We start from the raw sequence: 24,077 nt of genomic DNA on the forward strand, positions 1-24,077 counted from the left end.
AAGGTTTGCTCACAACAAAACACTAATAAATAAAATAAAAATACAAACGTTGTATATATAGAAATATACATGTTATATATGATCATTGTAAAATTAAAACACGTTTCTTGTTTGATTATAATTTGTATCTTTATTGAATATTATAACATTATGAAAATAAAATAAAATTGCAGCGCATTATACGTTTATACCCAGTGAGAAATCATCAGTTGAAAAGACGTCGAATCAACGACTTTTCAACTAAAGAGATTAGTTGATATAGACGTCTAAAATTTGGTCGATTAGACGTTTTTGTGTCCTTCGAATTAGACCTTTATAAGACATTTATTTAAATGTCTATTAGCCGTTTATAAGACGTTCAAAAAAACGTTTAAAAGATATCTATTAGTACTTATTAGACGTTTATTTTGCGATAAAATAGAATATAAAATTTTAAAGTACACTTGGCAACAAAGGAATATTTTAAGAAATGAATTTACATAGATATTGATATATACATATATGGAAAATGCATATATGTTCTGATATGTGTAAATTCATTTGTTAGGACATTCCTCTGTTGCCGAATGCACTTTAAAACTTTATATTCTGTTTTATTCTGTATAAACAGGTACGAGTAAAATAAATAAGTATGATTTTAAGAACTAAGTTTAATAAAATAGAATTTAATAAAACAGATTGTTTATAGGACACTTATAAAATATTAAAGTTTATATAATGAAGTTATGTAATAAAAAAAGATATAATTATATTATACATTAAAGTTTATAGAAAATTATCTTGCTCTTATCTTTATGACAAATTACAAAAAGAAACGGTTATTAACCACACTCTCTAATCCTTAATTCCATAATTACGGAAGTGATTTCTTTTCTTTATCGATTATAATTTCCTGCTTCCGATTTGGAGCTTGCTTAAGCCAATTTTGGCAAGCTTTTTTTATTTTATTTATGTCACAGCTTTCTTCTTTGTTATACATTACAGCGCCTGAAAATAAATACATAATTACAATTAGACTTATAGAATTACATCAACATAAAGATGTAACTATATTATACATATAAAATATGATGGTCAAATTATACAAAGATAAAAAACATGCAATAATTTACCTTGTATCATATTCCACAGATGACATTGTTCTAGAGGAATTTTTGCAGAATTTGGATCAATACCTTTAAAATTTATGTTCTTCGCTAAGCAATTGTACATCAATTTTTTCATTACATTCATTGTTGCTTTGGTTTCATCTAGATTATTGCCATAACAACTGATATATTTTATCTGTAAAAATATAAGAGCAAAAATATAGAGATCAAATAAAACCAAAATGAATAAAAAAGTTGCAATAAAATTAATAATTGTCACCATAAAAATTGAGTAAGTAAATAATAGGGAAGAACTGTAAAATAAAATATGTGAAATAAACAATTATAAAATGAGAAACACAAAATTCTAAGTGGTAATCAGGTGCGTGTATAATCATTATATGTCAGTGTAATTTACCATAACAGACATATTTCCTGGATCCTTCAAATATTTCTTAAATTTCCAAAAGTCATTAACAGATTTTAGAGGTAAAGCAGGTAAATTATGTGGTCTGATCATTTCTCTCTCGTGGGGCAAAAGAAAAGCCATCAATTTCATTTGATTTGCTATTGATACATCGAGCTTGCTGCTGATCTCATTAATTCTAAGAGAAATACTGTCAAGATATATGTTGACATCTTGTATATCAGAACCTATAAATGTAAAAAGTTTTGAGAAAAAGAAAGAAGCCAAACATAAAGCCAAGATAAATTAATAAGGCTCTACGAAATTCACAAATTCTTTAAAATCTCGGGTTAATAAGAGCCAAACGCGGATGTTGATGCCTTAAGTTTCGTAGAAAATTTTTTATCAATAGCAAATCAAATGAAATTGATGGCTTTTCTTTTGCCCCACGGGAGAGAAATGATCAGACCACATAATTTACCTGCTTTACCTCTAAAGTCTGTTAATGACTTCTGAAAATTTGAGAAATATGTAAAGGATCCAGGAAATATGTCTGTTATGGTAAAATTACACTGACATAATAATTATACACGCATCCAATTACTACTTAGATTTTTATGTTTCTCATTTTATAATTGTTTATTTTACATACTTTATTTTACAGTTGTTCTGTATTATTTACTTATTCAATCTTTATACTGACATTTATTAATTTTATTGCAGCTTTTTTATCCATTTTTGTTTTACTTGATCTCTATATTTTTGCTCTTATACTGTTACAGATAAAATATATCAGTTGTTATGGCAATAATCTAGATGAAACCAACGCAACAATGAATATAATGAAAAAGTTATGTATAATTGCTTAGCGAAGAACATAAATTTTAAAAAGATATTGATTGACAAACTCTGCAAAAATTCCTCTAGAACAATATCATCTATGGAAAATGATACAAGGTAAATTATTATATATTTTATCTTTGTATAATTTGATCGTTATATTTTATATGTATAATATAATTATAGCTATTTATAGTGTTTGGCTCTTATTTTAGCCCGGAATTTTTAAAAATTTATAAAGTTAAGAAGTGTGTATATTAAATGTAAATAAAAAGTCATTTTCTTACCAATGCTTGCGTTAACAGAAATCTGTTTATCTGAGGATACAGCCCTTTTGCATTGCGTTTTACTTTTTATGAAGTCTGATTCTGATCTGACAGTATCTGGTAAATCTGACAATGAGTTTGATCCTGCAAGAGATAAAAAAGAAGAATAACCAAACATAAAATCAAGAAATGTGTATAATAAATGTAAAAAAAAGTCATTTACTTACCAATACTTGCTTTGATAGAAATCTGTTTATTTGAGGATATAATCTTTTTGCACTTTTTATTATTTATGAAATCTGCTTCTGATCTGATACTATCTGATGAATCTGAATTTGATCCTGCAGGAGATAAAAAAAAAGAATAACCAAATATGAAATTAAAAAGTGTGTATAATAAACATAAGTAAAAAGTCATTTTATTCTTACCAATGCTTGTGTTGACAGATATCTGTTTATCTGAGGATACAACCTTTCTGCATTCTTTTTTACTTTTTATGAAGTTTGATTCTGATCTGATAGCATCTGATGAATCTGAATTTGATACTGCAGGAGATAACTCGTCAAATAATGAATTTTTAGGAGTTTCTTCAAATTAAATGAAATTAGTTTCTTCAAAAGAATTTGAAACTTTTGCAGAGTTAACTTGAGGCACAGTTCTTTGTTTATTCTCATAGCTTTGTTTATATAGATTGAGTTTAGATCTCACTTTTTCAAGTACAGTTAAATTTTTTTTTTTAGAATTATTTATTGAGATTTTCTGTTTTACTATATTTTTCGAAGTACTGTCTTCACAAGTAGGTATTTTGACCGAATCGATTGAATTATTAGAATTCAAATTTTCTGAGCAGAGCAAAGATTATTTCCTAACAAGATTCTGCACAGTATCAGACTGCATAATATCAGAATCAGGAATTGACTTGAGATTCGTATTTGCATTTGATAAATGTTGGCAGATGGGATTGTTGCTCATAACATTAACATTAAGAATATACTTTTGGTTTCCATCTGAAGTGGATGAATCAAGATTGTTTGTAAAACCTTTTTCTTTAATTTTAGAGCATGAAGCTGGCTGGAGATAGATATCTAAGTAATAGAAAAATTTCTGATGAGTTGAATTCTTGTCAATAAACATTAAAAAAATTACATTGAAATAACTTTCATTATTAAACTTTCTTAAAAAAGTTTACTTTTGCACAAATAACTAAATAAAATAGAAAAATTTAAAGAAAATTTAATCAAGTCAAGTCTCACTTGATGAATTAAGCTTCTTAATTTTATGGATCTTTATATCCTGAGATTTGAACGGAACTTTTGGAGGCGCAGGAAACTTGCTTTTCTTTTGAATCTCAATGTCTGAATCACTATCAGTTTGTATGATTTTACAAAATCGCTTTCTTTTCCCTTTTCCAAGTTCTTTCTCCGTTTCATAAGCTGAATTTTCTTCAAAACCTTTAGCACTTTTTCTAGCATTAAGATAATGACCTAGAAAAGCGAAATACACATAAGTGATGAAAATACATAATAATCACGCTTGAAAGAAAATTAAATTAAACTATAACAGCTGAAATAAAAGAAACGAATAATAATCCATTAATATAATATAATTAATAAAATTTAACATGATTGAACAACTATTCAAATTACTATTTTAAAAAATTGAATATTTTACGTAAAACAAATATAATTTTCTATAATAATTAATTTTTGTATATTAATTTATCTCCATAGTATCCATATATATATATATGATGGATACTATATATATGAGTATTATATATATATATATATATATATATATATATATATATATATATATATATATATATATATATATAGTACTCATACACAGAAACGATATACAATAAAATCAGCTATGCAATAAAAATCAATATTATTTGACATAAAAAATCAATAACAGTTTACAGATGATCGATACGTATACGTGTAAATACACAAATCTAAGCGCGCAATTTTTACGCGATGTTATTGATAATCTTTTATCGCTTATAAATCAAAGATTATTATATAGCCTCGATATTTTTGTATTAATATTTTTACTCTATTTTACTTCCACAATGTGTTACTAAAGCTTGGGTGATAATTGTGAGACATTCTGTATACTCTTTTTGACATTCCGTTTTTTGCTAGCAGATGAAGACCAAAAAAGACGACACGAACACTTTTCATTCAACCCAATATAATATGATATACTTACTATATCACCGCTTGATTTGTACAGGACAAATAAGCCAATCATCTTCAGGATCTCTCCCTTTCTTTGCATAAGTACTTGCCAAATATGGCTTAGGAGGCCAATACACAACTGCATTTTCTGTCTCATTTTTTTCTTTTAACCATTTACGATGTCCAACATCAAAACATACATCATCATTTTCATCACTGCATTCTTCATCTTTATTCTCCGTAAGAAATTTCGCAACAAAAAACTAAAGAGAAAGAAGAAAGAAACAAGATATTATTATAGAAGAAATTTTTTTAGTATTGTTCTTCTTTTTCAATATTGTACTTTTCAGAGTTAAAAAAAATTCTATAAAAAAATTATAAATGGATAAAAAAGAACAGTATTGAGATTTCAAATGCTAGAAAGAGCTTGAAAATACATTATAAAGTTGATTAGTCTTTTGAAAGTATATTAAATATATTTATCATATTTAATCTTTACTGCCTAAAAAAATTTTTCACTTATTTTCGAGAAATATTTTAATTAAAAATATATATAATTCTTTATATCTTTCTGATATATTGTATTATTTTTCCTTTTTATTGCGAATTCTCATTCTTGATATGATTAAATTGATACAATACCCTTCAATGAATTGCAAACATTGTGTGCAATAAAGGGATGCTGAGATACGATTCGCTGTGAGGTATATGAATAAACCAACATTTTGACTGTATATTGGATAACTGAAGAACATTCCTTGTTGTACTTAAGCGGCTTACTTTCGAAATACCAAGAACAGAAGAAGGTAGTGGATAATCATAATAATCTACGGAGTGACGATATTTATTGCCCACTACGCACACAGAATTGTCATTTCTCTGAATAATATTTGTTATGATCATAATATCACCATCTGATGTTTTTAGGCAAGAATCTCGCTGTCCCAGCTGGAATGTAACACCATTCACAATCATCTTCTTATACTGAATGCCTGGCGTTGTTTCAGTTGGGTCAATATGTCTCTGAGAAAGAATAATGTTACTTCCATCATAAGGTAGACGAATAGATCGAATTCTGTCTTTTTCCAGGTCTCGCTTCGCAACTTGCTCAAGCGGTTTACAAAAGGATCGAAGAGATTCTTTGATTGATTTCAATCGATTCTCAAAAGTAAATGCACTAAAACTGTCTAGTTCTCCATGTTCAGCACATTCTTTAGCCAAATGAAAAATAGAGTGTACATTATAAACAATGAATTTTTCTCCATATATTGCATCAGAATGAACGATAAATGTTCTTAGCAACTCATTAGCATAGTTATGCATTGTGCGAAATAAAACTGGACTGGCTAAGATATAAATAGCAGCATGAAGAAGGAGATAATGCTTGTAAATATTTGAATCTAATGGTCCAAAAAAGATAAAGATGCCATCATAAATACACATTCTTCGTAACTCAGTGCTTTTATAGAAATGTGCTTTTGAAAAATCTTGGCGCTTTCTATTAAAATCATTTGGGCAATACTTCAGACTAATTTTAAGCAGGTCAGAGATGGATGCAACGATATCTAAACTGAGTCTGAAATGACCTTTCCATTCAAGCCATGCCATAAGTAGCCTCTTGAATACTCCAGAATAAACAAGATGCATCGCATCCAAACGGAACTGTGATACCATTTTACTTTCCACAATAAGAAGAGGAGAATAACTTTGGTGATGAATTGGTTGATCTTGATTTTGAAAAGATTCATCAGTACGAAGTGGTTTATCAAGATCAGCAAAAGTCATTCTGTTGGCAATCCATTTGCCAACTACCGTGCATTTTTCACAACCACCATATCCATTATGTCCAATAATACATTTTATAAAAGCGCGTGCAGGGGCATCAAGAATATAATGGCGTACACTGAACTTAAAACGTGATCCATTCCATTCAAATCCATTCTTAAAGAAATCATTTAATTCAATAATCAAATTCTCTAAATAATCATAAACATTTTGAGGATCTTTGTGTCCAACATAAAGTCCAATGATAAATGGTTCATTTAAAGCTCCAACTAATTTACCTAACATTGGCCAAAATTTCAAGGTTGAACTATTTGAAACTGGAAGTCCATCCATATTAATATCAATTGTTATTTCACCATAGCGTAATAAATATTTGCCAACACCAAGTGCATTCAAATTCTGTTCGATTCCTTTATATCAAAATCGACCACCACTTTCAAAGTCAATAACAGGAATACTAGAGGGATATTCAGCAGAGTTTTATAACTCTTTGGACAACTGGGAAAAGCAGGATGCAGCCTATTCAAAAGGTTATCAAGCTTTTTCATAGATACATTTTCACTTTCCAAGGCCCATTCACTAAGAGATTCGATTACATATTGCTGTCTCTCTTCATCATTTTCAAAAATTAATAAATCATCATCACTCGAATTGAAATGTTCTGCTTCATTTGGATGACCTGTGGCTGGAGAATTTTCATTTTGAGCGATATCTAATTGAAATGCATCTGCTTCAATTGCTTGATTACCAAGATTTTCATTTTCAACTTGAACATTGTCTTCGATTAATGATCCATCTTTATCAGATAAAATAATGTATTGCTCCTCAGTAGTATCACTTGTTTCACTATCAGTTCGATTATCACCGTCACTAGATACAACATTTTGATATTCAATCAATGCCTTAATATTTTCCAATCTTCTGCGTTTGATTTCTTGACATATTCTATTTCTCTGTGCTTTACGCTTGAAAGATTGATGGAGCTTTCGAGCAACCTGATTCAATTAATGCCACAACAAAACATACATCAAGAATTGCAAATTATAAATTTTAAGTACAATAAATTTTTTTAAAAATATCAAATTATTCAATTATTCACTTGAGATTAACAAGAATATGAAATTAATTTCTGAATTACAATTAATAATTGTGTACACATTTGTGATGTGTAAGAAAGGTTGTGATGGAAAGAAAGGATAATGTAAAAAAAGATTATAACTTATTACAATTCTTATATTTCTGTTCTTACATATATTAGATTATTAGATACATGACAAGAATACAGTTTTTACTTTATTATGTGAATACATGCTTGCAGTTTATTTTGTATATTGTGTGTCGAAAAAGCTACATTTACTATATATTTAGTAGATAAGAAAAATAAAGCTTTTCATAACGGTCAAAAACAAATATTGTTTTTTAGAAATTAATGTTAGAAAATATATTATTTTTTAAAAATAATGAGTTTCAAATATATATATTCAATTATCTATATATATATGTGTGTGTATGTGTGTATGTCAGTATTCTAAATAAACTGTTTTTAAATATACAGCTTTTTTTCATTTACTCATATAATAAAACTGCATTTTTTTATGTAATCTTTTATCTAATATATGTAAGAAGAGAAATGTAAAAATAGATTCTTGTAACAGTCAAATCTAAATATCATATGTTAGAAAATATGTCTCGAAACATAATGAGCAATCATTGTTTCAAATAGCATTTAATAACAGTCAAACTCAAATATATTATTCTTAGAAATTAATGTTACAAAGTATGTCTTGAAACATAATGAACGATCACTATTTCAAATATATGCATTTAATTATGTTAGCATTGTAAAGAAAGTGCTTTTAAGGCTTCTGAGTAGTCGCCGCGGCCATATTGGAATGATGACGTCAGAAGCGAGAAATGACACGCTGAGAATTCTTGCGTGCCATTTTTAAATAAATAAATATTTTTAAAAAACAAGACTACAGATCGCTTTAGTATACTCGTAAAATTGTCCGAAAACTAAGCTTTTCCTTTGACAAGTAATAAATAACTGTAAAACGAGTGTCAAAGTAAGCCTAGTCATACGGGGAAACATGTAGTTTGACAGCTGTTGAAAGAAGTGGAAAATGTTCTTTTTACATAATACTTAACTTCCTAAGCTTAGTTTTCGGACAATTTTATAAGTTTCACAAATACGTTACACATCACAGCATTAGCATAAAGTGAATAATTACGAAATGGCACGCAAGAATAATTTGGGCTGCCAAAACGTCACTTTTCACGCCTCATAGTTCATCGATTTGCAACGTGAGGCGCTGCATAAAAATTCTGACAAATGGGTAACACGCTGGTAACTTGTAGCTAACACGTAACATATATATAGTATATATCTTTTATATATCTATTATATAGTGTAGTACTCTATTAGAAAAATACTTGAGCAAAGGAAGAGCGCAATGCTCAGCCATTTCCCAAAAAATTTGATTTTAATAATATTTAAATAATATATTTTCTTATATACAGCTCCGTTAGGTCGATTATTGAGAAGGCGACGTAGCTCGGGCATTAAAGCGGGTGACTACCACGCATCAGATCCGGGTTCAATTCTTGTCCCTGGCACTTTTTTTCTCATTCTTTTTTATACAATCTAGCAACGAATATTTATTCATGTAAAATAAAGTTAATTAAATTAAGTTTTTTTTAATTGCACTTTTGGAAGGCAATTTTCTTTTAATTTATTCAATTTTAATTTATTATTTTATACATTCTATGCGAACGCGAGACAAAGCGTCGCGTTCCTTAGTTACGCGTATCTGGAGACTCGTTGCTAACGCACGAGCAGTGAGTGGGGAACAATAAGCGTGAGTCACGAAATCGGGCCAAAATGTGCAAGTAAATCCCAGCACTGACTTATATGATAAGTCGTTGAACAGGGTTCTTATTCCTACCGCAGTATCTTTATTCCTATGTCGCCACCGTCAACTCGGAGTTTCACGGTGACTACTCAGGAGCCTTAAATATAAAATTTTTTGTTAGATAAATTACAAAAATTACAAAAATTCACATAAATTATTAAAATCACCTAGAATGAATTTGAAACCATTCAATAATATCTCTTACTTTATTTAATTTTAAGAAAAATGTTTTAGATTAGATACGATCTCTAGATAAAGCTAAATGTTGAGAAGCAATCAATATTTTACAATTTATATTTATAATTTTTCTATTATGTCATCTAATTATTTTTAAGAATATTATTTGATAAATGTTTACATTTGATCCATATTCTAGTATGCTAGAATTACAATCAATGTTAATTTATACATAAAATATTTAGATATGTGTAGTTAATATATTCCATATATATTTTTAGTTATTTAAGAAGAATGCATTTTACTTAATGTGCATAGATTTATTCATATTATTAATAACTGTAGCACTTTTGAAAATTTATATTTGTATCGTGCATTTTCTGTTGAAAGGTATTTATAATATATAAAAAAGATTATTCAACAACTCAATATCTTATTAGCATAAGTTTTATAATTGTACACAATTTTGGAATTAGCACTAATTGTAAACATAAGAAAGATAAGTTTCAGAAAAGACATGATATCTGCATGATTTTGTATATAAAACTGTTAAATTAAATATAGTAAATTTGAAAAACTTACCTCTTTGTTAGAATCCATCGATAATAAATTTGGGTTTTTCTCGAAAATTCCCTTGCTTTGTTTTAATATATTTCTATATTCTGTTTGATTATACAGGAATAACAATCTCCGCTTTGATGAAGATGATATTTATATGAATATCAATGTGATAATTAAAAAGCACTAGAAAAATACAATATTTTTTCAGAATAATTTTAAAATACTTAATAATTAGCAAAAATAAAGCAACAAGACATACCGTATTATCACTTCGTTGGTCAGCTTCGTTCTTTTCATACTTGTAAGGTATTGAGGATATTCCGTCACAGGAATATCAACACGAGTATTGGCTTATCAATTACTAACGCCAGACCCCGGAAAATATGTATCAAGAAATAGAAGAAGAGCAGAAAAAAGGGGTAATGGGTACGAAAGCCAAACACGTGAATGATGCAATCACAATGTTCTTTATATTTAGTAAAATACTAATAACACAAATATAGATACTGGCTTCAATCGGGTAACTCGATAGAAATACTCTCCTTACAATTACGAACAGATAATGTATAACCGTGAGCGGGGAAAACAAAAAAGCGCGGCAAACAAAGAAACGTACTTGCAAACAACTTTCTCGTGTCGTCTCTTAGTTAACAATGCGCACTGTGCAAATGACGACTCATGAATTGGCGATGACGTAGTAGTCGCGGTGCGCGCAATTATGGTATGCGCGCAGTCGGTAATATAACTCCTGTCAGTGAGAAATATAGACGTCTAATAGATACCTAATAGACGTTTTTTCATTCGGTATTTCTCATTGTGATATTTAATTGTTATTTATTTTTAAATTGTTTTATATTATAATAAAAGTTGCAAATTTGCAGAAAAACGTTTCTACAATCAATAGAAATAAAATTTTCGATTAGTTGAAAAATGGTTTAACTGGATACTAATTTCAACCATAAACGACATGGCCGTCTAATAGCCGTTTTTCCGATCCGTCATTTCTCATTGGGTACATATATATATATATATATATATATATATATATATATATATATATATATATACATATCAGGGTTGGCAAAGTTACTTTATAAAAGTAACTCGTTACCGTTACCGTTATTTTTTCTAAAAAGTAACTCGTTACCGTTACTCGTTACTAATTTTAAAAAGTAACTCATTACCGTTACAGTTACTAAAAAGTAACGAGTCGTTACAATTTCCGTTACTTTTTTACAATACAAACTAATAAATTATTTTGCATAAGAAAAACTTTTAAAAAATTGTAAGCAAGATTTCATTCAAGGTTTATTACAAAATAAATGATTAAATTTTATGGAAATTCTTTATTAATTTTTAATAAAATTTGTTGCTCCATAGTATCATCATTTAAATGCCCTCTTTGTGGTGTTAATACAGAGCCACCGATGCTAAACATTCTTTCTACAGATGCACTGCTTGGTAGAGCTGTATTATATTTAATAAAAAGTTTTTTAAGTTTTGGATAGTCGTTTAACATTTCTATATTACAATTATTTGATTTTAAAAACCGTTGCAATTCTTCTTGTTCAGATTCATCTTGCACCGTTTTTTGCTCAAAAATGAAAAAATCATCGCGATCGTCAGATTTTCCAGCTTTTGAAGAATTTTCAGTTGATCGGATTCCCAATAAATCCTCCAAGTAATTTTCAGCACGTTTTCTTTTTTCTCCGGTTAATCAGTTTAACTTAAATTTTGGATGTAAACATGCTGCTATTATTATTTCTTCTGTTTCAAATATTGTACGAAATCTAAAATCAAATATAGTAAATTAAGCGACATTGTTTGTTTTATTGAAATTAATACTTTTGAATCAATAGTTTAAAATAAAATAATATTTTTCAATTAAATCCTTATTTAAAATTAAATAACATATGTATTAATCAAATTAATAAGTTACCTTTTATTTAAACCTTGCTGAATAGCTTCAACTAATGAATGGCAATCTATAAGGTCAGATTTATTGAGATTTTCTAATTTTCGTTGCAAGGTACTTAGAACTGGTAGTAAATGAGAGCTCTGCTTTTCCGAAAAGATAAAGCTCTCATTGGATATCGCGCGTCGCGTCATCGCACTGGTCTGCAAGAGCCATAAGTTGATCAATCACATTCAAGCATTTTTACAACATAATAAGAATGCTAATTGGTCGATTTGCTTACGGCTTTACGGTTAAGATAAAAATTTTATCACGCACAATAGCAAGAATAATATCTTAAATAAATCAAAAAATTTGAAAAAAGTAACGATAAAAGTAACTGTTAAATTCGTTACTCGTTACCGAAAAATGTAACGAAGTTACTTTTTCCGTTACAAATAAAATTTGTAACGCCATTACCGTTACAGTTACCGGAAAAAAGTAACTGTAACGGTAACGGCGTTACAAGTAACGCGTTACTTCCCAACCCTGATATATATATATGTATAAACGTATAATGCGCTGCAATGTTATTTTATTTTCATAATGTTATAATGTTCAATAAAGATACAAATTTGACATACATATATATATATATGTATGTCAAAGGGCTATTTTGACGACATTCAAAAAATAAATATTTTATTGCATACATAAGAGTACATTTACTTTCTAACGCATACATTACTTTTATTTTTAACATAAAATGTACTAGTACATATGTATAAGAAATAAATTACCAATTGGCTAGTACAACGACAGTACAAAACTATTTACAATAATATATCATACGATTAATATGACGACACTATTATTTTTTATGAAACGATTATTTTAACGACATTCTATATATCAACTATCATATCATCTATTTTAAAATACACAAGTAAATTTCAAACACAATAAACGAGTAAAAAAGAATTAATGAAAAAAATATAAAGAATTAACAACACAAAATTACTTTTGATGAAAACTATTTTTAAGTCGATTTTAATTTTAATTATTACAAAACTATACTATAAAAAACGACATCCGACAATTGGAAAGAGATAAACTCTGAACTAGTAAAGCCATTTCAGTTATAAAGGATGTTCAAAATTGAAACATTCAATGCCTAAATTTCAATCGGCGAACGTCGCCGTTAAATTAACACGATTGCCTCGAGAAATAAAAACACGAGCGAGAGTAAGCATCGTCGCGATCAGCCGATCGGCGCGTGATCGCTTGATCATAACAAAGAAAAAGGTGCGTGATCGCATTCCTTTTAGAATGAAAAACTGTGACAAACAGCTAGTTCTCGAAGGTTCGAAATCGGAAAAACTTGTTATTCACATCGGCAGAGCGCGAGTTTCAGCGGTCGGTCGATTTAGTCTTACGCTGACACCGATACGAGCTGGTCGATAGCAATCGATCATAGTTTCGAATATCATCATTTCTCGTATGATATTCTTTCGCATATTCGAGCTCGTGTCGCTTACTCAGTGGGAGTACTCGTCTCAAAATCGGTCCGAAGAGTTTGCCGCTTACGACGATTCGAGCTGATCGATAGCAATCGATCATAATTTCTCGTTTCATACTCTCTCGTATGATATTCTCTCGTGTCATATTCTCGCTCGTGTCGTTTCGCGCTACTTATTGTGAACTTCGCGCTGTTTTGTTTAATCTCGCTCGTGTCATATGCGATTTAGTCATTCTCGCTGGAAATTCTCAACCGACATTCTAGCAGACTATCGAGAATCGAACTCAGTGCGAAAGACACCTCAGTGTCTGTATTCCTACCTGTTATGTACTTATCGAGTTTGTGAGTGTTAAGCGTGTGGAGTCCGAGAGTCGACGCGCGTTCACCGTTCCGCGAATGTCCTCTGCCTCGCGCCAAGCAACATCCGGCGGCCGCGTGCAAGATATCCGTTCTCGCGAGAGCTTCTAGCAAGAAGCTCTACAAGATTTCCGATACGCGTTGAAGGCAGTCATGAACAGGACATTTTGAAGATATCCCTTGGAGTTGCGGAATACGTGCCGTCGCTCGCTCCGATTATTCTAAATAAACGAATAATCAAAACAATCCGCATTCAAATCGTTTCTCATTCTCCTTATCCTCCAGCGGATCTACGGATTCGCGTAACACACTGCTTCTCGCTCATCTCTGAGCGTTTCTAAAGATTCGGGCGACTTCGTCGAGGTCGACTCCCGAACAAAGGATAAACTTCATTATTGCTTCAACAAATATTGAATAATATAAGTTCATAGATAAATGTTGATCATTCCATTATAGATTACAAAATTGTATGTACAGAGACTTTAATATTGAACTCTAGTTTAAAAGATTTTTCGTGCTTTGTAATGGATTACTTATTTATGTGCAATAATATACATATATGAAAGAGAGATACACATATATAGTACATATAATAATATATAAAAACAACATGCTCTTTATAAAAGTGTGATATGTTAAAGCACTGTCTTCCATGATTTATTCAATAACTGAAAATCAATATACAAATGTCATTTCACTATTCTAATAAATCAACAATACAAAGTTATTATAATTTCAACTATTAGTGACAATTAATGAATTAGCATTCCACTACATATAACAAGATTCTATTAGCGGAGATTATAATATTAAAGTCCCGTTCGAAAAATTCTCGTGCTTTGTATTGGATTTCATCTTGGTATTTGACATACGCTAGATCTGTGCATGCTTTGCCAATTAATATTCATTTATTACTGTTGCCTGTTGAAATCAAAATAAACATATATAATATTAATAGACAGCAAGACATTAAGATTTTCTTCTTTGTAAAGGAATCATACTTATATATGCAATTATTATCATCATGATTTTGTTTTTCTTTAAATTCAATTTAGTCTCTTCTTTTAAATTCAATAAGTAAAAACATACAAAACTTAAACATACTTTTTCATAATGTAGTTACAAAATTATCTCAATAGTATTCACTCCATAGACAAATTTATTATTTCTAATGTACAAATTTCACTATAAATAAAAAAGATCAAATATATAAGCAATATACAAATGTCATTTCAATCTTCTAATACTATCACCAATACAAAGTTCTTATTATTTCAATTATCAATATAAATGAGTGTTGATTACTCCACTACAGGTCACAAGATTCTATTAGCGGAGATCATAATATTGAACTCTCGCTTAAAAGATTTTCATGCTTTGTAATGGATTCCTTTTTAACATTTGGTGCACGCTGGATCTGTGTGTGGTTTGCAAATTAATATCCATTATAGTTACCTGCTAAAATCAAAATAAATGATAAGATATGATATTAATACATACGAATTTAAACATTTTCCTTTGTATAATAATCTTACCTGTATAATTGTTATTACCAAAATTCAATCCTTTTTCAATTTAGTAGAAACCACACAATATTTATATTATTATTTCATAATGTAGTTGCACAATCCCAGTATCGCTGATGTACTTCATTATTGCTTCAATAGATATTGCAAGTTGATGAATAAGCGTTGATCATTCCATTACAGATCACAAGATTCTAGCGGAGACTATAATATTGAACTCTCGCTTAAAAGATTCTCGTGCTTTGTAATAGATTGCTTCTTGATATTCAATGCAAGCTGGATCTATGTGTGGTTTGCAAATTATTTTATACATTATTGTTGTCTGCTAAAATCAAAATAAACATGATGTAATATTAATAGATATGACTTTAAATCATTTTCCTTTGTATAACAATCTTACTCATATAACTGTCATCATCACAATTCAGTCTTTTTTTCAATTTAATAGAAAACACAATACTTAAAAATATTATGTAAATTATGAAAATAATAAAATTACTCACTTTTAATTATAATGTGCCTTGTTGCAAAATTTTTAGAATTTGTTGTACATTCCTATAATACCTAAACACTTTCACGAACAAAATGTTTATTCAATGACACTTCAGTAAGATTAGAAAATCTAAAAAGCTTACAGATATATATTTTAAAAAACTATCAAAATGATAACTAAATATAAATATAATAATAGAAAGAAACACGCGAGGTTAAAATAACTGTCATGTACCTTGTTGCAACATTTAAGAATTTGTTGTACATTCTTATGGTACCCAAACACTTTCACGCAAAAAATGCTTATTCAATGACACTTCAGTAAGATCAGAAAATCTAAAAAACTTACAAATATATATTTTGAAACTATAAATGCGATCACACAAAATATAAATATAGAGAGAAACACGCGAGGTTAAGATAACTATCATGTATGCAGTAGGTAATATAGGCTACGCTACGGTTGGAAAAAAACTACAGATGTTCCGAAACACTGCATTAATCAATTATGAAGTGAGGAAATTTTATAATTTTTTAATCTCATTGACCAACCCCCAAAATATTATTCAGCATCTATATCGACTAATCTCTTATCGACTGCAGTCATAGAAAAAAGCATTATTAGGATATTTTTATTATTTATATACAGATTTATTTTTTGCATAAATTAAAATACGTTATTCAGAAAGAGCACCGGCGATAATAGATAACTTCGGTTTAAAACACGGCAACCGCTAATTAAGAAACCAATGTTGTTCAATGACTGACAAACGCGAATACCAAATCAAATTTTTTAATTAATTTCAAGCAAAATAAATGTATTTTTACTTGGAATTAATTTAAAAATTTAATATTGTATTTGCGTTTGTAACAAGTGTGTGACAAATAAAATTTTTATTACATGTCTTGTGAGGTGCAAATAATAATATATTTGTTTTTATATAAACAAATTTTTTTTATTAATACACTTGACGTATATATATTATTATATTATTTATTTAGTTCTTTACAATATAAAGCAAGAATAAATAATATTTATAATATTATATATATTATTTATTTAGTTCTTTACAATATAAAGCAATAAGAATATATATACAATTTTGTTATGTGTTTCACACCTTATTGAAACTTAGGGCAAGAAGAGGGTTGTAATTTTGGTATTAGAATAAATATTTTTATATTTATATTATATATACACTCTCTGAAATATATATTTATATTATATATATTTATATATATCTCTGAAATATATATTTATATTATATATATTTATATATATAATATAAATATATATTTCTGAGAGTGTATATATAATATAAATATAAAAATATTTATTCTAATACCAAAATTACAACCCTCTTCTTGCCCTAAGTTTCAATAAGGTGTGAAACACATAACAAAATTGTATATATATTCTTGCTTTATATTGTAAAGAACTAAATAAATAATATATATAATATTATAAATATATATATATATATATATATATATATATATATATATATATATATATATATATAAGAACTAAATAAACAGAATATAAAATATATGACAACATATAAATATATTTATATAAACATTCTGTATTATATATATAAGTATATCTATATACCTACTACATTTATAGGTATTTTAAATGAAAACAAAATTTACTTTTTTTTTGTGGGAAAACTTAAATCAAAAAACGAAATTTAAAGAAAAAGCAAAATTGTCTTTGGTTAGATATGGTCTTTTAAAATGATAAACATTAATTATAATTTAATCGTGATAAAATAGGTAAGGCCTGTTCTACAATAAATCGTATGTCGTTAGTCGTTAGCAAATTGACCAATAACAGTCGATTATTCCGAGAATATTCGATTGTAATTGATCAATTTGCTTACGACTAACGACATACGGGTTATTGTAGAACGGGTGTAAGAGCCTAAGCACGGTAAGTAGTACGCAAGAAAAATTTTTTTACGAACAAATATGCGATAAATTGCTTATGGAAGGATATTCGCAACAATTTTAAAATCTCTAACTTATATTAAATTAAAATTGAAAAGTATGTTCGACACATTATTAAAAGTGTATCTGTCATTTAAAATCTTTTTTATATTTTACTCTGTCTCTCTCTGTCTCTCTCTGTCTCTGTCTCTGTCTCTGTCTCTCTCTCTCTCTCTCTCTCTCTCTCCCTCTCGCTCCTCTTTATTTTCTATACAACACTATACAAACTCAAACTGTATACAAAACTCTAAATAACTCTATATATTAACTTTTTTTCTTGCACTTACCGCGGTTAGGCTCTTACCTGTCATATCCCGTCTAAATTGTTATTACGCAAAACCTGTTTCATAATATATCTAATTGTTATTACACAAAATTTATTTTAAATACTAATTGTTTTCCTTATTTTGTTCCTGTATTTCTCTTTCTTCCCTGTGTTCCTATATTCCTCTTTCTTCTCTCTGCTTCCTCTGCTTGGCGAAACGTAGCCAGTCCGCCACTATATGTTATCAAATTCGGCTTCTGTTAAAGAAGAGTGCTGTAGAGTGATGTCTCCTGAAAAGAAAAATATATAGTTAGTTAAACAAAAGAAATTTTGGATGATAGATACATTTTTAATAATATGTAAAACGTACTTCTCATAATTTTGATGAAATATAAGTCGGAGATTTTAAAATTGTTGCGAATACCCTTCCATGAGCAATTCATCGCACATTTGTTCGTAATATTTTGGAAACAGCACAATGAATGTTATCTCTGGGATTATTTCCCCCAACTTTCAAGAGAAACTCTCTCTGTAAAAAGAAAAATAAGCAATGCTTAAAACTTTATACAATTAACAAATTAATGTAAAACTTACAAATTGTGTAACTGCTTCATCCGTGTCATGCAGTAAAGCCTCAAAATCTTTTATAGCTTGAACCGTGGATAATGGTAAAATTTCGGCAATCAAGCTGTCATTGCCTTTTGTTGCAAGAGGAGCGCGGTTCCTCATAACATCTTCCATTCGGTTTACCAATTGTTTTATGTCCCTTAAGATTAAATTGGATGTAGCTTGTGTGCGTGTTATTTGTTCTTGTTTATGTATTATTTCTTGCTGTGTATGGTATCACTTGATTGAAGTATTCTGCAATGTACAATGTATTTCTTATTATATATGTTTTTATATTACTATTTAACTAAAAGCCATCATACGCATGTATTAATACATACTTTTTATATTGGAATCTGATATTTCATGAACTATTTCTTGCAGTTTTTGCTCTTCATGTTCTTCAGCTAATGAAACATAATCTACAAAAAAGAAATATTAGACATATTACATATATAAATATTATAACTAATTTTTATTGATTAACTAAATTTTGTTGAGCATCGATATATAAGCGGACGGACGCCAGCTGTAGAAAGAGAGGTACTATATAAGAGGCTTTTATCTAGCACCTTTTTGGTCATTTTTTCCCCCTCCAATCTGGATGATCAATAAGATGCTAGTTAAAAGCCTCCTATGTAGTACCTCTCTTTCTATAACTGGCGCGCGGCTTCTTATTCCATGTTCAGTCCATTCTCCTTCATATACCTCCAAATATTATGGGTATATTACTAATCTGATGTATTTCCTCAGGTTTTGTACAAGAAATTTTCTTTTTCTTTGGAAATGTATACAATATGTAATAAAAATCAAAATATCATAGATTATAATAATACCACATACTATACATACCACAAGAAGGTTGTGAAAATGGTATTTTGCGTACTGTGTCAATCACATTTTTGACTTCATTGTTAGAAAAATTATTCAAGGTTAAATTATCCGGACATGGTGAGAAAGCAGATATAATTTTATTCGTACTGCTTGCTTTCTCTTTCCCTGTAAAAAATATAATTTTTTTATCATTTTTTGCTTATATAGCTCTTTAAAAATTAAAATCTTCTATCTTTGTTTTACATAATCTTCTGTACAAAAACAAGACAATTGTTAATCTGTAGAAATTGTTTAATTTTACTAAACATTTCTTAAATATTGTATTAAGGGCTATTCGATGATGCGTCGCGAAGAACTTCGTTGCCAATTGCAAAACGTTTACGATTCAATTAGTATCAAATTAGCTCGATAGTTATTGGATTACAAATGCTTTGCAACTGGCGACGAGACATTTGCTATACATTGTGGAATGGCTCTTAATCTTTAGGAAATATTTGATATGTTATTTATAATAGCTACAAATATTTTAAGATGTTTAGTAAAATCCTGCTTTTCTATCAAACTCTGAATTCGTTATAGCCTTATAGTCTTATGGCTTCAGCACATAGGACGCGGAAACGCTTGCCGCGCGGCAAAAAGCAACGCGGTAGTCAATTAATTTGCTGCTTTTCTGTAAAAGCGAAAGAATGATTGGCTATCGCGTCGCTTCTTGTCGCGCGGCAAGCGTATCCGCGTCCTGTTTGCTGGAGCTATTACAATATATTATATTACTATCATATATTCTCCCCAAACTGTGTTTTGATATCTTTGTTAAATCCCAAGATAATCTGATAGTTTTAAAATTGAGACTCTGTATCAAATATGATAAAACATGCTGTTTTAATACGTACTCTTAGTTTTATATGGTCGATGTACATAATGGTCACTTTCTTCTTCTTCACTGTCATACCGATTGTACAAGGTATGCTGCCTTTTGCCACGTCCCAATTTGTCTTCGGTGTTTGGTAGTTGGAGTCAATTGCACTTTTCCTTGCAGATTCCAAAAATGCTATAATAAAAAAATAGATATACTTATGTTAAGTTGCACGTGCATTAATAATAATAATAATAATAGTAATAATAATAATAATAATAATAATAATAATAATAATAATAATAATAATAAAGCATTATAATTAATATTTTCTGCTTTAACTTACATGATTTAATAATATAATATAATATAATCATAACATATACATATAAGATATAAATACATAAGTACTTACTACAATGTTTTATGACATCAACTTTCTTACTTATTCCAAGTTTCTAAATTCGGACTTGCGTAGTTTGCGATTAGAGATACAGCATTTGCTGTCCGTGGTGGCCACAAGCACATCTTTTGTTGATTGTCATCTAGTATAAGCCACGATGTTGGTATTTCTGAATAAGAATTATCTATGACAAACTTGACAACGGAATATTTTTTTCCTGCAATTTCACTATAATCCATTTTTTTCTATAAAAGAAAACAGTATATATGTGTTAATTTCTCCACAAATTCAAACATGTTTGTACATCTAATCACATTAATTATATCTTATCGACATTGGAAAAACATTGGTAAAAAAAATTGATTGCTTTAATGCAAAATTGTAATATCACTTTTGATATTATGTAATATAAAAGTTTTCTTTTTGCATTAATAAATAAGAAAGAAAAATTTTTGTTAAGAAATAATTCTTTTATATGTTAATGATTATCGATCAATCAAAATTATAATTTTATGCATAAGATTTAAGTACATAAAGTATTGCAAAATTAAAAAATTAAATATTAATACAACATATTTGTAAATATTAGACTCACCTTACAAATATTTGTTAAATTTCATTTGAATATTTGCGCTTTTCTAAATATACAAGTTAAAAAATATTTTCACTAAGACAAAGGAATACATTTGAATGACATTCATATTATATTATTCAAAATACATTTTTGATTCTCTGCTAAAGTACGGAAAATTAAATAAAAATATTTAATTATTAACTGTGAAGACAGCATCTAATTATTAGTATGTAGAAGCGGTATTGTTATATAATAATCAGCCTGTATTTCAATATTAAACATTTTTGTTTTATTGCATTGAGTGGAACCGTTATAATTTCTGAAGCAGTTGTGCTTGAAATGACAAATATACCAAGTTTTTCAGAAGCATATGGCACAATAAAAAAAGATTTCGGATTTAAAAAACGTTTTGCGCGGAAAAATAATATATCTTCTTCTTCAATTACATCCAAAATAAAAACTACAGAATTATCGTCAAGCAAAGCACATTTATCATTCTCAGTTATTGCAATTTTAAAGTTTTCATATTGAAAATATGAAATTTTTACTTTATTTATATATATAACAACCGGATAATTTACGATCGGGTATTGTATAATTGGTTGTTGTAATTCTTCAAATATGCGATTTGATAATTCTTCTAAAGGTTTTCCACATTGATGCAATTTCTTTTTAATCTTTTGCATATTATTTTCGTATTTAAAGCAACTGAAATTATCAAGACAACCAAAGTTTTTTACATCATTAACAATATGAAGAAGGTTATGAATATTATGTGATAGATATTGTTCACCGTAAATAGTACCGTAATTGGATACAAAATATAATAATAAAGAATGTGCATAAGCAAGAAATGTGTCATTTGTACATATTTGTGGATTTGCCATTATTCTAATCGCAACACTAAGAGAAAGAAAATGATTATACCAAATCGGAGGAATGGTTGAGTGCAAAATTACTATACCAGTATACAATAAAAATTGACGCAATTCCGTAGCTTTCCATTTATCAATATCAACTAAAGTTCTAGGCTTTCTAGAAAATTCATATGGAATGTTTTGTTTAATATTCATTAAATATTGTGAAATTGAATCAATACTTTCTGTACTCAACCTGTTTTGTTTATTTCCTTTAATCCATAATTGCAACAACCGTTTCATAACACCCAAGCAAACAAGGTGCATACAGTCGAGCGGAATTTGTGAAACCATTCCGATGGAAAGCTTTTCCAATACAGAATTGCCTGTGTGATGTTCAATTTGAATTCGATTCTTAAACGAGTCATCTGTACGTAAAATGTTATTAATTTCAGGAAAAATTACTCTATTATGTACGAAGTTGCCTTCTTGTATACATTTGGAACACGAAAAATATCCTGTGTGACCTTTTGTGTACGTTATAAATGATTTAGCTGGAGCATCGCAAAGTATTGCGTTAATATTCACTTTATATTTCTTGTTATCAACAATTATGCCATTTTCAGAAAGAAACAGAAATTTGTTAACAAAACTGCTAAGAAAATCATTCGCATCGCTCGGCTTACACATACCATGATATATACCAATTACGAATGGCAATGTACGAATAGCGATATTTTCAATAGATGCCATGATAGGCCAGAATTGGCTACTAGAACTTTTCGAAATTGGTAAGCCGTCTACATTTATATTAATTTTAATTTCATTTGTCTCAATAAATTGGGAGTAAATTTTTATAGATCGTTCCAGAACAGAAGTAAGGCCAAAATGTGCATAACGACCATTACCCATATGTTTTATGTTTACGGATGCATTACCATTACGTGGTGTATTAACTAAAACTCTAACATCACTAGGCAATTCAGTATGACCGTGCTTTCTTAATATTCTCAATAATTCATTAGCAATATTGTGAGGAACATTACGTTCTATAATTAATTTCTGTAAGTCTTCCTGTAAGCTTAGCTCATTGTTGTACTTATTATTATCTGTCAATGCAGGTATATTATTTTCCTTATCAAAAGTACATATATCATTGTTTTCAACCTGAAAATCTATTGATAATTCCTCCGATTGGTCTGTATCGTCGAATAATGTACTATTCGTGCAAAAATTTTCTGAATTTGTATTAATATTAGCCGCTTCTTCTATTACATTAGATGCTAAATTTGATAAAATGGAATATGAAGTAGAACTTGGACTATGTAATAAAATCGAATCTTCTACGTAAATCTCGATTAATAATCTGATTCCTTCGTCTTTGTGTTAAATATCTAATATCTTTAGGCATGATAAATAAAGTTATACCTAAACAAATATTGTAAAAATTATACGCGCGTTATACACCTCAATATCTAATCTGAAAAGAACCTTAAAATAAAAATATATTTTAATTAAAAAAAATATATATATATATATATGTATAATATTCCTCTCTCTCTCTCTCTCTCTCTCTCTCTATATATATATATATATATATATATATATATATATATATATATAAGTCTATACAAGTAATGTGTGCAATTGTGTTCAAATATGCAATAACGACAGACACGTGTCT

The 24,077-nt window shown here is 28.7% G+C and overlaps 2 protein-coding genes and 1 pseudogene across 6 annotated transcripts; all 3 read right to left on the reverse strand.

Moving 5' to 3' along the window:
* Positions 1-725: 725 nt before the first annotated feature.
* On the reverse strand, positions 726-5,015 carry LOC138942462 (uncharacterized). Its single transcript, XM_070312701.1, has 8 exons — positions 4,958-5,015; positions 3,854-4,084; positions 3,029-3,187; positions 2,828-2,941; positions 2,622-2,744; positions 1,507-1,742; positions 1,113-1,284; positions 726-987 (listed from the first exon to the last, which is right to left on the reverse strand). The coding sequence occupies exons 1-8, from the start codon at positions 5,013-5,015 to the stop codon at positions 854-856; spliced, it is 1,227 nt and encodes a 408-aa protein (XP_070168802.1). The 3' UTR covers positions 726-853.
* Positions 3,116-10,848, reverse strand: LOC138942363 (uncharacterized). 5 transcript variants are annotated; one of them, XR_011448295.1, is made up of 6 exons: positions 10,481-10,848; positions 10,243-10,404; positions 5,429-7,566; positions 4,818-5,049; positions 3,854-4,084; positions 3,116-3,685 (listed from the first exon to the last, which is right to left on the reverse strand). XR_011448295.1 is itself a non-coding variant. In XM_070312546.1 (3 exons), the coding sequence occupies exon 3, from the start codon at positions 6,902-6,904 to the stop codon at positions 5,432-5,434; it is 1,473 nt and encodes a 490-aa protein (XP_070168647.1). In that variant the 5' UTR covers positions 6,905-7,566; positions 10,243-10,404; positions 10,481-10,848; the 3' UTR covers positions 5,298-5,431. The 5 variants fall into 5 exon arrangements, 2 of the variants coding, with proteins under 2 accessions (XP_070168647.1, XP_070168648.1); XR_011448296.1 differs by lacking the exons at positions 10,243-10,404; positions 10,481-10,848 and having other exon boundaries at positions 5,429-7,631; XM_070312546.1 differs by lacking the exons at positions 3,116-3,685; positions 3,854-4,084; positions 4,818-5,049 and having other exon boundaries at positions 5,298-7,566.
* A 7,593-nt stretch (positions 10,849-18,441) lies between these two features.
* Positions 18,442-23,804, reverse strand: LOC138942463 (uncharacterized; annotated as a pseudogene).
* Positions 23,805-24,077: the final 273 nt, after the last annotated feature.

Source organism: Polyergus mexicanus, unplaced genomic scaffold, assembly GCF_030449975.1.
Source record: "Polyergus mexicanus isolate NDT 795.1 unplaced genomic scaffold, iyPolMexi1.0 SCAF_22, whole genome shotgun sequence".
Taxonomy (NCBI): Eukaryota; Metazoa; Arthropoda; class Insecta; order Hymenoptera; family Formicidae; genus Polyergus; species Polyergus mexicanus.

What these genes read in the sequence shown, in the direction of transcription:
- LOC138942462 (XM_070312701.1), bottom strand. Translation starts at nt 5,015, where the DNA reads ATGAAGAATGCAGTGATGAAAATGATGATGTATGTTTTGATGTTGGAC. An exon ending in TAAGAAGCTTAATTCATCAA is followed by an intron (nt 3,188 to 3,853) that starts GTGAGACTTGAC and finishes TTTAATTTGAAG; the next exon opens with AAACTCCTAAAAATTCATTA. An exon ending in TTCTGTTAACGCAAGCATTG is followed by an intron (nt 1,743 to 2,621) that starts GTAAGAAAATGA and finishes TTACATTTATAG; the next exon opens with GTTCTGATATACAAGATGTC.
- LOC138942363 (XM_070312546.1), bottom strand. Translation starts at nt 6,904, where the DNA reads ATGGATGGACTTCCAGTTTCAAATAGTTCAACCTTGAAATTTTGGCCA.